Consider the following 16,820-nt stretch of genomic DNA (forward strand, 5'->3'; position numbering starts at 1 on the left):
CCAAGTCTCCCCATGGGCAAGCAGCAACAGCTCAGAAGTCTGCTCCGACAATACAAAGCCTGCTTTTCGACATCATCAGGGATTCGACAAACACCAGTCGCCAAGCATCGCATAATCACCGAGGAGTGCACTCGACCACTCCGCCAGAGCCCTTACCGAGTTTCGCCGCGAGAACGTGAAGCTATAAGAGAACAAGTTGACGAAATGCTGCGCGACGACATCATCCAGCCGTCGAAAAGCCCGTGGGCGTCCCCTGTTGTCCTGGTGAAGAAAAAGGACGGAACCCTACGTTTCTGCGTCGATTATCGTCGTCTGAACAAGATCACGAAGAAGGACGTATACCCCCTCCCACGGATAGACGACGCATTGGATCGGCTCTGCAACGCTAAATACTTCTCGTCGATGGACCTCAAGTCTGGCTATTGGCAAATAGAAGTCGACGAAAGAGATCGCGAAAAGACCGCCTTCATCACCCCGGACGGCCTCTACGAGTTCAAGGTTATGCCATTTGGACTGTGCTCGGCGCCCGCAACGTTCCAACGGGTGATGGACACGGTTTTAGCAGGATTGAAGTGGCAGACCTGTCTCGTTTACTTGGATGACGTCGTTGTCTTCGCCGGCAATTTCGACGATCACCTTAGGCGGCTTGCAACAGTACTAGAGGCCATCATGTCATCAGGACTTACTCTGAAGCCGGAAAAGTGCCACTTCGCTTACCAGGAGCTTCTATTTTTAGGCCACGTCATCAGCAAATCTGGAGTCCGCCCCGACCCGCAGAAGACAGCTGCCATCGCAAAGTTCCCGCAGCCCATCGACAAGAAGGCAGTGCGTAGATTCCTTGGCATGTGTGCCTACTACAGGCGCTTTGTCAAGGACTTTTCACGCATCGCGGAGCCGTTAACCCATCTAAATAAATGTGATGTCGAGTTCAAGTGGGAAACGCCGCAGGCCGACGCATTTCAAGAACTCAAACGACGCATGCAGTCGCCGCCCGTACTTGCGCACTTCGACGAGCACGCCGATACCGAAATTCACACTGACGCCAGTAGCCTAGGCCTCGGTGCCGTCCTAGTCCAGAGAAAAGATGGACATGAACACGTGATAGCTTACGCTAGCCGGTCGTTGTCAAAAGCGGAAGGCAATTACAGTGCAGTCCACTTATAACGATACCACATATAACGATATATCGGTTATAACGATGGGTCGACATGAGAGTGTCATTTTATGCATTAGGTCTATGGGGAAAAAAACCATTTATAACGATAGGTTATTCACCGCATATCGGATATAACGATCAAAATTTTGCAGTCTGGACGGCGTTTTCCGTGCCAAATAATCGTAACGTTTGCGTTGCTTAGTTCCCTGAAACGAACGATGTCGAGACGAGGCGATTTTACCTCCGTAAGTTCGTATCTGCCGCCATTACCGCGCAGCGCGTCTCGCCCCGCCCGCGCACGAGTAGGCGCAGCCAACGTTGGCGCAGCGCGCCACAAGATGGCGCTAGCTGCTTCATGCGCATCGGCCACAGTCGCTCCGATAGAGAGAGAAAGAAAAAAAGAAGCGACAAGCAAAGCGGCGCGGTAGCGCCCGTCCCGCGTCTCTCTCGCGATAGCAGGCTGACGCCACCGAAGCAGCGTGCAATAAACGGTTCAGCCCAGTTCGAAGATGGCGCCGACAAGGCGCAAAGCTGTGTCGCTTGACACGAAGATTGATATTTTGCAGGACTCTCGATGCGGCTTCAAGGTGAGCGCCCTCGTGAAGAAGTATGAGCTCGTTCAGTTAACGATATCAACCATCTTGAAAACCGGGAGCACCGCGATTGTGAAGGCAGGAGCTATCAGCGGCCATTCCGATCAGCGGAAAAGGGGTTAGAGACCCTTTGTACGCAGATGTTGAAGAGGCGCTTTACCAGTGGTTCATCACCAATTGCTTCAAGAAGGCGGGCTTTGTGCGTAAGGACGAACTTCACCAACCCGCTGAGACCAACCCGGTGGAATTCGCTGACATAACCGAGCTCTGGGAGCTCGTTCCTACTGGTGACACAGGTGGTGTGTCGAAGGAGGTGTTTTTGACTGCAGACAGTGCTGCCTCGTTCTGCGATGAGGTCACCGACGAGGCGAGCGCCGAAGATGTGCTGTCTCGACTGACGCAAAGTTGTGCGACGGTGGCGACGGCATCAGCGACAGTGACAACGAGATCGACAGTGGCTCCTTGACCCCGACCACGATGTCCACGCAAAGTGCACTGTCGTCGATCGACTCCTTAATTGATTTTATGCATGCTAAAGGATTGCCGCCAGTGTTCGCGCAGCAGCTGGAATCCATGCACACCGCGGTTGTGAAGCTGAAGCTGCCACAAAAGCAAGTGCAGATTTCGGACTATTTCGGCGCGCCTAATCCTTGACACGGTCATTGGCGCTAGAAATAAAGTTTGTTTTTCACGGCCTACTGTATACATCATCTATTCTTTAGAGCAAGTAGCGAATTCGACTTCAGAGCTGCAAAGGTAAAGAGCGCAAACGCGTTTAAATTTTTTTTTTTTTTGGTAACTGCAGTCCAGATACAGCGATCATCGGTTATAACGATCATATTTTTCGTCTTTCTCGATATCGTTATAAGTGGACTGCACTGTATTCTACAACCGAAAAGGAATGCCTCGCCATCGTTTGGGCTACAGCGAAATTTCGCCCTTACCTATATGGCAGGCCATTCAAAGTGGTCAGCGACCATCACGCGTTGTGTTGGCTAGCTAACTTAAAGGACCCTTCAGGACGGCTGGCACGGTGGAGCCTCAGACTACAAGAATATGACATCACTGTAACATACAAGTCCGGACGAAAACACTCAGATGCCGATTGCCTATCACGCGCCCCCATTGACCCGCCGCCGCAAGATGACGAGGATGACGACGCCTTCCTTGGCATAATAAGCGCGGAAGATTTCGCCGAACAACAACGAGGGGACCCGGAGCTAAAAGCCCTAGTCGAGTATTTGGAAGGGCACACCGACGTTGTCCCTAGGGCATTTAAGCGTGGATTATCTTCGTTCACGCTTCAAAACAACCTACTCGTGAAGAAGAACTTCTCACCAGTCTGCGCCAACTACCTTCTTGTTGTTCCGTCGGCGCTGCGTCCAGAAGTACTGCACGCCCTACATGACGATCCGACCGCTGGGCACCTCGGTTTCTCCCGAACGCTATCGAGGATACAAGAAAAGTATTACTGGCCGCACCTAACCGCCGATGTCGCCCGTTACGTCAAGACATGCCGAGACTGTCAGCGACGCAAGACACCACCGACAAGGCCAGCGGGATTACTACAGCCGATCAAGCCTCCTCACCGACCTTTTCAGCAGATTGGGATGGACTTGTTGGGACCGTTTCCGACATCAACTTCCGGAAATAAGTGGATCGTCGTAGCGACGGACTATCTCACCCGCTTCGCTGAAACTAAAGCTCTACCGAAAGGCAGCGCAGCCGAAGTGGCGAAATTTTTCATCGAGAACATCCTGCTGCGACATGGTGCTCCAGAAGTCCTCATCACCGACAGAGGAACGGCTTTTACAGCAGAGCTCACGCAAGCCATTCTGCAATACAGCCAGACAAGTCACAGGAGGACAACTGCCTACCATCCGCAGACGAATGGTCTCACGGAGCGCCTGAACAAGACCCTCGCCGACATGCTAGCAATGTACGTCGACGTCGAACACAAGACGTGGGACGCGGTCGTGCCGTACGTAACCTTTGCGTACAACACGGCGGTGCAAGAGACAACACAGATCACGCCGTTCAAGCTGGTCTACGGCAGGAACCCGACGACGACGCTCGACGCCATGTTGCCGCACGTAACTGACGAAGAGAATGTTGACGTCGCTAGCTATCTCCAGCGCGCCGAAGAAGCCCGACAGCTCGCCCGCCTGCGAATCAAGAGCCAGCAGAGGACCGACAGCCGACACTACAACCTCCGACGACGCTTCGTCGAGTACCAGCCTGGCGACCGTGTTTGGGTCTGGACCCCGATACGCCGACGAGGACTCAGTGAGAAACTACTCCGACGCTATTTCGGACCCTACAAGGTCATCCGACGTATTGGCGCTCTGGACTATGAGGTCGTGCCAGACGGCATTTCGCATTCACAGCGGCGCCGCGCACGATCTGAAGTGGTCCACGTGGTGCGCCTTAAACCCTTTTACGGACGCTGACGAACTTCGTCATTTTTGTTCTTTTCTTTGCTATGAGTGCTTTTGTTTATTAACTTCGTTTGTTTGCAGCATCGGGTCGATGCTTTTTGAGAGGGGGGTATTGACACGTGTACTTATCTTTATCGGGCGACCACGTTTCGCCGCTTAACAACTGTAATCGCACAGCGACGGACGCGCCTGCATGTATCCGACGTTTCTGGAAAGTTATCGATGCTTCTACCCAGCTGTCTGTTGTCGCCGAACCTTGTGTTATCTGATCTCATCGCGTAACGCGAATGGTGTAGAACTTTGTAGAAGGCACGCGGGTCCAAATGATTAGTCTGGAACATTCGACGACTGCTCTGTAAAAGCCGACGCGCTTGACCCGCTGATCAGATTTTCGACGATCGCCGACTGTGTTCGCCGCTCTCGTTGTGCTTTAAGTGTAGCCTGTTTTGTGGGCACAGGTTCGCCCAATAAAAGCTAGTTTTGCCTTTCACAGTATTGCTACTGTGTTCTTTGCCGTCACGACCACGTGACAATACGATCCAAATAACTAAAAAATTTGAGACTCGGATCTGGGGGATCGTTGCAGGAGTCGCTGACACGCCTGAAGCTCGTAGTGCTCCGGGGACCGGAGACGCATTTTGTTGTTTTCCTATTACCTGGTGTTTTAAGAGGGCGAAGGTAAAACGAAACGAAATCGAGCTGTCGGCTACACTGGATGCACCGAAGGGAAACGTGAGAAGCAAAATGTGATGCCCACATCGTCGACGATGTGTTTGGATTATCGCCCACTAAAAGCGTGCAGTACACTACCAATGGCACTACGCACCACACACAGTAAAACAGATAGGTGAAGATGCTTATTGCAATACGTTTGGCGGTGATACCTGTGAATGCGGCGTGCAACGACCCGGGCAGAGATTTGCTGGTACGGGAATAAGAAACTGCGCGCGGCGTTGTAGTCACGTGGGACGTTCTCGATCATGCGTGCGCCTTTTCTTGTTCACATGGGACCTAGCGGCCCGAAAACGTATAGAATCGCAGTCTGCAGCAGGGAACAGTGGGGCGTTTCTTCGGTTATCACCTCTTAAAAGCATGCGCTACGCTTCCGATGGCACCACGCACTGCGAAACAGATAGGCAAAGATACTTATCGCAATAGTATTGGCGGTGACAGCTGTGAATGCCCCGTGCGACAACCCCGGACCCCAGAGAAGATTTGCCGGTACCAAAATGAGAAACTGTGTGCGCGCCAGCATTTTCATGTGAGACGGGCAGGCGAGTATTGCGGTGAAGATGCCGTGGCGGTTAGCTGTGTAGTGTTCTCAATCGCGCGCGTTTCGCGCATTTTCTTGTGTACACGGGATCTAGCGTCCGGAAAACATACCACACAATCAGTATGGCGACGTACTGAACGTTGGTGCCGCAAAATCGTGTTTTCCGAGAATGAATGAACCAGTAAAAAATGAGCGCAACTCTATTGGGTCATTGCTAGTGTTCTCGACTGCGAATGTTGGTGCCGGAAAAACGTACATAACGGGAACGTATCAGCGAGGTTCTACTGTATATTTTTTTTATTTTCCAAGCCATCAAATATATCACATTTAGATTTGTGCTCGAACTTATCAATATGCATGAAAGATGGTGATATATCATGCAATTTTATTAATGTAATGGTTTAAAATGAGAAAAACATTTTTATGCACACCTGGGCAGCTATATTGGTCCCTCGAGGGGATGGAGGCCTCAAAAACAGGGTATCCTGTGAAGTGAAGCCAGAATCTTGAGATGACACACTTGACAACCGTAGTGGTCCTCCCACAGGTGGCTGCTGCAGCAAAGTCGAAAGAGGAATGGAGAACATGGAACAAGAACAAAACTTCAAAACAAATCATGATTCTTAAATGGGTCTTTCCACTGATTCAAAAAGTTGTCCCACTTAGCGCTAATACTACAATATCTTGACAAACTAATATATGACAGCCTCGTATACTATTTTCGCGGGCTTAACCTGGCAGTCACAAATTACAGTCGACACTCATTACAACAAACTACAATAATTCAACAAGGAAGGTTTATTATATCTGAAGCCTGTTCTGCCCAAAATAATGGCTGCAATATGTTCTAAAACAGCATAACTTTGCATTACCACAGTTTGATTATTGTACCCGCAGGCGATTGCAAAAAATTTATAAAAAATAGGAATTAAAGTAAATCAATTATTAGATGAACATATCAATCTATCACTAGATGAACAGTAATCATACAACTATGCTATAGCAGTGCGGTTACATCCTTTCCGACAATTTCTGAACCTTAGCTGGCGACAAATCGAAGTTTCCCTGCACAAGAGCATAAACTCTACCCTACATAATGACAAGATTTTCCCCTCAGTGAAAAAAATAGGTTGAACCGATATTTCTGCCATTGCAGCCAGCTACCGTATTTACTCGCATAATGATCGCACTTTTCTGTAAAAAAAAATTGACGCAAATTCAGGGGTGGAATTATTACGCGGGTTAAATTTCCCGCGAAGAGAAAAATTTTTTGTTTCATCCCGCGTTTGCTGCGGGATGACATCATCATCAGCAGCAGCAGCCTGGTTATGCCCATTGCAGAGCAAAGGCCTCTCCCATACTTCTCCAACTACCCCGGTTATGTACTAATTGTGGCCATGTCGTCCCTGCAAACTTCTTAATCTCATCCGCCCACCTAACTTTTTGCCGCCCCCTGCTACGCTTCCCTTCCCTTGGAATCAAGTCCGTAACCCTTAATGACCATCGGTTATCTTCCCTCCTCATTACATGTCCTGCCCATGCCCCATTTCTTTTTCTTGATTTCAACTAAGATGTCATTAACTCGCGTTTGTTCCCTCACCCAATCGGCTCTTTTCTTATCCCTTAACGTTACACCCATCATTCTTCGTTCCATAACTTGTTGCATCGTCCTTTTCGTAAGCCTCCAGGTTTCTGCCCCGTAGGTGAGTACTAGTAAGACACAGCTGTTATACACTTTTCTCTTGAGGGATAATGGCAACCTGCTCTTCATGATCTGAGGATGCCTGCCAAATGCACCCCAGCCCATTCTTATTCTTCCGATTATTTCAGTCTCATGATCCGGATCTGCCGTCACTACCTGCCCTAAGCAGATGTATTCCCTTACCACTTCCAGTGCCTCGCTACCTATCGTAAACTGCTGTTCTCTTCCGAGACTGTTAAACATTACTTCAGTTTTCTGGAGAGTAATTTTTAGACCCGCCCTTCTGCTTTGCCTCTCCAGGTCAGTGAGCATGCATTGCAATTGGTCCCCTGAGTTACTAAGCAAGGCAATATCATCAGCGAATCTCAAGTTACTGAGGTATTCTCCATTAACTCTTATCCCCAATTCTTCCTAATCTAGGTCTCTGAATACCTCCTGTAAACACGCTGTGAATAGCATTGGAGAGATCGTATGTCCCTGCCTGGCGCCTTTCTTTATTGGGATTTTGTTGCTTTCTTTATGGAGGACTACGGTGGCTGTGGAACCGCTATAGATATCTTTCAGTATTTTTACATACGGCTCGTCTATACCCTGATTCCGTAATGCCTCCATGACTGCTAAGGGTCCGACTGAATCAAACGCTTTCTCGTAATCAATGAAAGCTATATATAAGGGTTGGTTATACTCTGCGCATTTCTCTATCACCTGATTGATAGTGCGAATATGGTCTATTGTTGAGTAGCCTTCACGGAATCCTGCTTGGTCCTTTGGTTGACAGAAGTCTAATGTGTTCCCGATTCTATTTGCGATTACCTTAGTAAATACTTTGTAGGCAACGGACAGTAAGCTGATCGGTATATAATTTTTCAAGTCTTTGGAGTCGCCTTTTTTATGGATTAGGATTATGTTAGCGTTCTTCCAAGATTCCGGAACATTCGAGGTCATGAGGCATTGCGTATACAGGGTGGCCAGTTTTTCTAGAACAATCTGCCCACCATTCTTCAACAAATCTGCTGTTATCTGATCCTCCCCAACTGCCTTCCCCCTTCGCATAGCTCCCAAGGCTTTCTTTACTTCTTCCGATGTTACTTAGTGGATTTCAAATTCCTCTAGACTATTCTCTCTTTCAATATCCTCGTGGATGCCACTGGTACTGTATAAATCTCTATAGAACTCCTCAGCCACTTGAACTATTTACTTCCATATTAGTAATGATATTGCCGGCTTTGTCTCTTAACGCATACATTTGATTCTTGCCAATTCCTAGTTTCTTCTTCACTCCTTTTAGGCTTCCTCCGTTCCTGAGAGCATGTTCAACAACATGCTCTCTCATTCAACAACATGCGGGATGACAACAGGTCAACAAATAGGCGGCTGCCGCTGTATGTAGTGCGGGACACCAAAACAAAAATGGCGGCCAGCGAAGCAAGCGAACGTACCAAACGTGAGTTTTTTTTGTTTTTGCGAGTACATTACGTGCATTGAAACAGTTTCTTTCGTATCAGTAATGAATAATCTCGTAAATATCGGCAAGTTTGCGGCAATAACGTAGCCATGTCCACTTTGAAGAGACAGAAACAGATGGGCGCGCTTAGCTGCCAGTGACATAGAAACACATGGCAGGCATGCTGCGGAAACTGCGGAATTTGTCTTCACTACTATCCTAATACGGCACGTTTTTGCTAAGGGTGGGCAAATATCTTAGCTGTGTTACAAGCGTCGGCGTATGAATAGGGTACACTTCTAACGTATCAGTGTAAACGTGGCTGCTACCGTTGCCGCTCGCGATTTGTTGCGTGCCCACGAGTGTAGACAAGAAGAATCGAAAGGCGCCTTTGTTGTTGTTGTTGTTGACCACAACTATTATAAAGCCTACACATAATAAGGGCAAGTTTTGTTGTAGTTTTTTTTTTTTTTTTTGTCATGGAATTACGGAAAGTGATGAAAGGAATGAAATGGGGCATCAGCCTAAGAATGTTTGTTGCATGCAGACCGCTTGGTTTGTCTTGAGTCGTTCACGTAGCATTCGACAGATGGTACGCACGATAATTATTAGCTAGACTTGGCACACAACATATCGCTGTGGAAAGTTCGGGGTGCGATCATTACACGGAAAATAAAAAAAAACGTATTTTGACGACAAAATTCGGGGTGCAATCATTATGCGAGTAAATGCGGTACCTGCCATGTGAACTGCTTGGATCAAGTGCGTTGCTGCCACCGATGATACAAACATCAGTTACAACTTGTTTTTCACAGAAAGCATTGGTCGGTAGCACAAACTGGTGCCTTAAATTTAACTTTTCACAAGCAACGATGACAGTCCAACCTGTAGCACGAACAAGAGCTGCTATAGGACACAGGTTCAACTCCAAGCATGCGTCCTGCCGCAGCTGCACAGCATGCGAGACCTCTTGACGGCATCACGTGCTTCGAAGCCTTGACGCTGCAAACAGTAGCCTATTGTCTTTCTCGCATGAGTTGATGCAAATTAGAAATAAAACGATCTCAAAATTATGCATTTTGCAATCGTCGGAAGTTACTTTTGAAGTTCCGAAAGCTACGGCTTCAAAGTAGGTTAGGCCTAGCGACACCCTCAGCACTTGCTCAACACTGAGCCAACCGTTAAAGGTGACGGTAAGCCCCTTGCGTGATTGTCCCGAAAACTCTATTAGCTGGTCAGGCATTGTGCAGCACTCTGGCAAGCTTCCCACAGCTGTGGAAAGCTTGCTGGTAGCATTACCATTCCTTAAGAAAACATGCATTTTCACATATTCCGCAAGTGACTGGATATAGTTGCATGGAGTGCACTGCCACATGCACGCATCACTACAGCAAAGTAGTATGTTGTACATGCACCATCAAGACATATTTGCACAAAATTTTGTCCATTGTAGCTGACCGTCCGTTACTGATGGGTCTGTCAAGAGCGGAATTGGTAGCATCTATATTAATATAGGCACACAACACCGAGGGAGAAGAATGGTCTGTAATATCCAGAAGTACTGTATGTTGCACGCAGACACAGTTATGCGGCTGTTCAATGATTTAACCTTGCCCAGACTGCCTACAAACGAGCGACTGAGCAAATAGGTAAAAAAAAAATTATAGCGTTCAGTGACTGCAACGTAACTTTTACTGTGCACAACAAAAGAAACTGGCTTTTCTGTCCACTCCTGCGTCCCTTTCATAACCAATAAAATAGCTTAAAATGCAGCTATGATAATTCAGTTGCAGCCTTACAAAGAATTCCAGAAGAATTCACTCGCAAGCTAGTTGCTACATTTATTTAGAGTACTAAGTTTGTGCAGCGCAAATAAACAGGACATGAAGGAACACAAAACAATGTAGACAGGTGCTGTGAGTCAGTCTTGCAGGACTTCAAGCAAGACAGAGGTCAGCAATTGGAAAAGGACAAACGAAAACCTCAGGTTATTCCTTACATCCATAGAGTTTCACACAATCTTAAAAAGATGGCTAACAGGTATGATGTCAGCGTGATTTTTTATGCCCTATGTAAGTTAGCACAAATTTGCCCTTTACCAGCCAAGAAAAAGGGTGATTCCAGTACAAAGAAGCACGTTAACCAGCACACCAATTGTATGACGCACATAGTGTGCAAAATTCCGCTATGATGTGGTCAAATAAATATAGGCCAGATAGGATGCTGCTTTAATGTGAGAGCATGTGAAAATGACTTCAAAGTGAAGAACAAATCTGTAGGATACTTCGCAGACCACTGCAACTGATGTGAGTGTACACTGCACTTAGATAAGACCCTGCTCCTAAAACATGCAAAAAAAAGGGGGGGGGGATAATAGAAGCAGCTCAGATTATTAAAGCTAGTGATATCTGCGTGAGTGCCCCTAGAGTAAACATCACAGATAAAGAAATGCAGTTCTGAAGGGTTTCTGAAAACATGATTCTGAAGACATGTTTCTGAAAACATGTCTGTAGTATTTAGAGGGGTCCTGAACCAACCTTCGGACTAGGCCAGAGAACATAGTCTGGATAGCATATGCTGTTGTGAACATCTCAGCCAAGTGTTGCAGTTGTGTATGACGCATGGAGCTCACAGGCTGAGTGTGAAGTCGCCTTTCTCTCAAGCACTCTCTTTTCAACAGAAGCCTGCTCCTTACTCTGTCCTGGGCACTTTATTTTGTAATAAAGCGAATTCCCATATGCAGCTGCTATTGGCCAATAGCCAATGTCAATCAAGAAGACTGCTTCGATTAGTGCGCCTTTTCCTACTGTTACTGTGTATACTTATTGACGAAGTTCAATAAACAGGCTAAAGTAAGCGAAAATGTGCTTTCAAATTTCTATAACTACGTACTTCCAAAAGAAGCCCACTATCGCCTCCTAACACTCAGCTGCGGCCACCCGCATAGGAATTAAACTTCGGCCACCCTGCTTATCCCTGTTGGAGCCATTGAGTCTCGTTAATTTCAACTAGTTTTGAACACTCAACTAGCCACAAACCAAGCAAAACTTAAGTCCAGGTGCTTGCCAGCATGCACTCACTCCTGGCCGCTCCTAGTTAGGACACTTTGGCAGACTTATTGATAGCACTTCAAAATGCGCAAGTTGGTTGTGGCTACTATCTGTTGGTCAAGCTGGTTAAGGACAAAGCCGGTCTGCACCATGTAGCACAGCCAGACTAGCATATCAGCGCAAGCACACACTCAAGCACTGTCATGCACAAAGCAAACGCTGCGCATACGCACTTCAGTTGCACATAGGTAGCTGCAATCTTCTATGTGGCATAGATACCGCGACTGCTGCGCAGTGCCGCGACGAATCCACTGGCTAAGCGCACTCCGGCTCGCTGAGTACAACTGCGTTTGGCTTACTTTTGGCACATCGTAGGTAGGCGCCAAAATCGGAAGTAGCGTTGTCGTTAACATCCAAAACCAAATTTTAACTGCACACCATGGTTACATTTAGAAGGCGGAGCGTTGTGAGCATGCCCCACTCCACTGTAGCCTTCGCAGTGCAAGGCACTGAAGAAGGAGTGGAAGCACCGCAGAGGCCATGTTTGATTGTAAATAACTCTGCTTCCGCTCAACGTGTTGAAGTACTTTTTGTGGCAAAATATTTAACTTAGCAAGTAAGCACTGTCAACATGTAAGTTAAATTATGCATTCAGGAAATAAAATAGAACTTGCAATTGTCTTCCAGTGTTATTTTGCCCTCAATCACAACTGTACATGTTTCTAGCACTTTTCACATTCATGCTAAAAGCAATGGCACTTGATTTTGTTTATAGACAGTTCTGCTCGCACGATAACAGCAGTGAGAGTGTGGCCCCAAGAAACTTGAAGTCCCGGACCTTGTCAGTCTACTGCGCCGGAATACAAAGCGCATTTTTAAGTTGTTTCGCTGTGCAGAAAGTCTATCTTTAAGTTTTGAGATAAAAGACATGCGCATTACACGTCAAGACTAATACTTACGCAACTTACTGCAACCTTGACTTGTAGAATTGTTACGTACAGAGGAAATGTTTTGAAAATCTTCAGGCTTAGATTTTAACGCACTCCTGCTACTCGATATGGCCACCAATGCCTTTCTTGCTCATATTTAGCGCACTACATCAGTGAGCAAATCCAGAAGCCGTTCAGGGCCCATGTCTGTAAACAGGCAAAGGCTCTATAGCTAAAAATCACCCAGAGTAGACCTGGGCTTATATTTCGCGACATTCCATTTCATTTTAATTCTTCACTTTTTATCACACAACATTCCAAGAGGCCAATCCCAAATGACAACAATGGCACACTGTAGTCCAAGCCACGTCCTAGCCAATGACAAGCGGCAAAAAGAATGAAAAAAAATTCGCCAATGATTACGATACCCCCAAATGCAAAATTTGAGCGCAGTTCTATGTGTGTTTTCATTTCGCGGTAGTCTGGCTGGCCTGGAATCAGTCTCATGCAGCATGTTGCAAATGGAGTGAAGTGTGGCATTACTGCCTCACTAATCTGGAAGATTGAGAGAGCCAGTACAAAGGGCCAGCGCACGCATGACGCATGGGCGTGATTCACAGAAGCCACCGCCGACAAACCTACCAGACGACGCATGCTTCTCTGGCGCCATCTCGTAGCCATCGTCGCTGCACTGCACCTTTCTCCTCACACTTTCACCACACCCTCCTCCGCTTTCTGCCTCATGGTTCCACTGCACCCTCTCCCCCTTATGCCTCTTTTCCATCACTGCTTTTTTCATCCCCAGCTGCGCGCCACGTTCACCCTCATCTTTCACTGTGCTCGTTCACTGAGTTAAGCCGGGAACGCTGATGCCCGCCGCAGGAGCGGGCGGCCAAGAGCTGGGCTCTAAAATGAAATTGAACATTACAAAGCATGGCCCCTGAGCAAGATACGACCCAATGGTGTGCATGTGGCCCATTGCCTATCCCCAATGACCCCAGTGCATTGCCCTTGTTACCTGGAAATACTGTGGAAGGAGCGACACCATGCACCATGTACAAAGAGAAAAATGTGGACTGCATGTTCGCACCTTCTACAGTCTATGCCCATTACAATGGATCCGCATGCAACAAATCGGATCTACATACAAAAATAACAAATAGCAAATACAAATGACACTTTTAATAGACCCAACTTTAACGGACTATCAGCTACGAATAAATTTTCCACAAATATTATCAAGATAATGTACAGTTGGACACCACAATGTACAGTTGGACACCACAATAACAATATCAGTGGGGCGTGCGAAAACTTTCGCTTTTTTGAGAATTTCGTTGGTGCAAAATGAGGCTGCATAGATTCCCTAGGGGATGCGTCGCAAATAAAAACTTAAGTGCCAAAATTTCGTTAGCCTAATTTGCCAAGCCTTGCTCAAGGCTACAGAACTGTGTTGCTGACAGCACAAAGTGCGCCCCATGCGTCAACCACTGATGGTGGCACTGCCATATAGCGATGTTATTGGTTGGTTGCTTTTGGAGATACGATCGCTTTCGCAAGATAGTATCACAAAAATCGACACCAGACACGGAGCAACAGCATTCCTCCAAAGCATGCTGCCACCCGTAGATGCCGACACGTCCTGTGCCGAGCACAAAAGTGATCGTATCCCTGAAAGCGACTGACCAAGAATGCAGTCTCTCCCTGCAAATCTATGACAGGAGACGCTGAATCCGCACGTGATGCCCATTGACTGGTACAGAAACCAGTAAGGGACACATTCTCGGGCGATCGCTCAATCACGGCTGGATGTGTGGCAACCCACGCAGTGGCTACCATCTCAAGTGCCATAAAAATGTCCACGTTGGCAGAGTGCCGTTTCTTTGGCAAGTTGGAAGTGCATACTGGTAAGGGTTTTGCTTTCTAAACACGGACAACAGAAAAGCACTCGGATAAGCAAACCTTTGTTTATCCGTGTGCCTTCCTGTTGTCCGTGTTTAGAAAGCGCAACTCTTACCAGTGCAAATTTGTTTTTGCTGCCCTATTCTCACTGAACTGCAGATCATGCACTGGATTTCTTTGTTCTTGCTGCCCTTTTCTCACCAAGCCACAGATTATTCACTGCGCTAGGTATGCAAAAGTCAGATGTCGGTAGAGACATGCGGCCGTGTCATTTGAAATGGGCAATCAACAAACGAGATGGTGGCCATGGCGTGTTTCCGGCACACGCGATCGCTTCCGGCATTTGGTTGTTTTTGTAAACAAAACTGCAGTGCCTAAAAGCAAGCATAATACGATGGTATTTTATTCACTTTAAGCCCAAAGCAAAGGCATTTGAGCACTTTTTGGAGTCTTAGCATTGCGCAAGTAGATAATATGCGGGGTAACGTTTTGGCAAATTTTATTGATGTAGAATTGCAGTTCACCGACATTTCACTGCAGAGACATATGAAATGCATGGAATCCTAGGAGCCAGGGATACCAAAATATTTCATTGATGTGGGTTTCGACCATACAGTCAACGACCAATAATTCAGACTCCATGGGAAATTTAAATAAGTCCAAACGATCGAATGTAAAAAAAAAAAAAATGTATCCAAAAAAAGATGATTTTATTTACATTTTAAGGCCCCTGTGCAATGAAGAAGTGGTCGATTCATTGCTGCCTACACATGTGCTTATTTGCAACCAAGTCCACCTGTATTTCTGCCAGTTTTGTGTTGTCTCCATACGCCGATGCAATGACTGCTAAAGCTCGAGTCAGATCCGCGTGTGAAGGCTTCAGAGCACACGGCATATCATCATCTTCCGAGTTAGAGTTGCAGTTTTATGGTGGGAGAACTTGCTCAATTGTTTCATCATCATTCAGTTCAGTACACGACAACACCGTGCTGTCGACGTATGCAAAGTTTTCAAATGTAACGGCAGCAGGAATCGGCACACCGCAGCCTAGCAGATCATCAATGATGTCCGCATTTGAGCTCATTATGGTAGGTGGCAGTTCAGACTCTTCAGATGCGGAGCCAGGCTCATTCGGATTGCAATGGCACAGTTGGTGCCATTTGACACGGAATGTCGATAAACTTCACAAGAGAGACTTCTTGGAGCCAGCAGATCACTGTCTGAAGCACATACTAATGACACAAACAAGTACGGAATGGTGGAACGCTGTACGGTAGGTAAAGTCAATAAACAAGAGCAGGCCATGCATGGTGGTGCCAGAATGGATGTGATGATCGCGATGTTGATGCAACCTCACAATTCATGCAACGCCTCCAAAATAAGCATTTGCAGTTAAATCTCTGAGGTGCAGTGCTGCGACCAAGGCAAGGCAATCTCTGAGGCCATACTTGATGTCTCGTCAAGGTTGCCAGAGGAGATAATGGAGGCAGAGTGAGCATACGCTACCACCACAGACAGAGTCCGGATAAATCAATGTAGAGCTGGCGACTGCCCAAAATATCAGTCGTCTTCACACAATAAGTCTATGGGGCCATTGGCAGTGCCGCAAAGATGTCTGAAATACCGAGCATGTCTGGATTATTGGTGTCCGATTTATCGGCCGGTGACTGTACTTTGCTGTGGTGATAAATGTGTGCAGCAGTGCACTGCATGCAACTTTTTCAGGCCACTCGCGAAAAGTGCAAAAATATCCTTTCTCTTAGAGAATGAACACACTAACGGCAAGCTTCCCACAATGACATGCCGCACGACAGCCTGCTGGCTAATGGAGAGATTTTAGGACGACCATACAAGTGCCTCACCACCATCCACAACTGTCGACTCGGTGCCAAAGATGTCACTTGGCCTAACCTGCATCACTTCGAAGCCGTAGTGTAAAGTGTACGATAGTGTACGTAGTGTCAATAAAGAAGATAGGAGGCACGTATTCGCAGCGCTCAGGCTGTGAAGTGCGGCAGTCAAGCTGTCTCTCATGTAATGCAGCGCGATGGCCGGATGTGAGTTCAGAGTTGAATTTGCCTCGTATTGCAGCTCTCGCTTATGCTACAGGTTTGACAGTGGTCATCACTTGTCACTAAACATAAAATTAAGATACAAATTTATTTTGTCAACCATTGTTTTATGCGGGGGAAAAGAACGTAGTCGTTTATGCTATTGTCGGTGCGGTGACAATGTGCTCCGGTTGCCAGGCCAGCACGGAGATGGGTGGTTGCAGTAGCAGAAATCTCACTGTCGTGCAGGGAAAGCATGGGGAAATTGCATTTGTTAGCAGC

The 16,820-nt window shown here is 47.0% G+C and overlaps 1 protein-coding gene across 2 annotated transcripts in view; it reads right to left on the minus strand.

Annotated features, from left to right (window-relative positions):
• Positions 1-16,820, minus strand: part of LOC126545850 (uncharacterized) — a 101,295-nt gene that overhangs the window by 45,843 nt on the left and 38,632 nt on the right. The window contains exon 10 of one of the 2 annotated variants that reach the window (XM_050193853.3): positions 5,892-6,011. In XM_050193853.3, coding sequence (XP_050049810.2) covers positions 5,892-6,011 — 120 coding nt within the window. Of the gene's footprint in view, positions 1-5,891; positions 6,015-16,820 lie in introns of both variants that reach the window. The other variant, XM_050193851.3, reaches the window with a different exon arrangement.

This window comes from Dermacentor andersoni, chromosome 1 (genome assembly GCF_023375885.2).
Source record: "Dermacentor andersoni chromosome 1, qqDerAnde1_hic_scaffold, whole genome shotgun sequence".
Lineage (NCBI taxonomy): Eukaryota > Metazoa > Arthropoda > Arachnida > Ixodida > Ixodidae > Dermacentor > Dermacentor andersoni.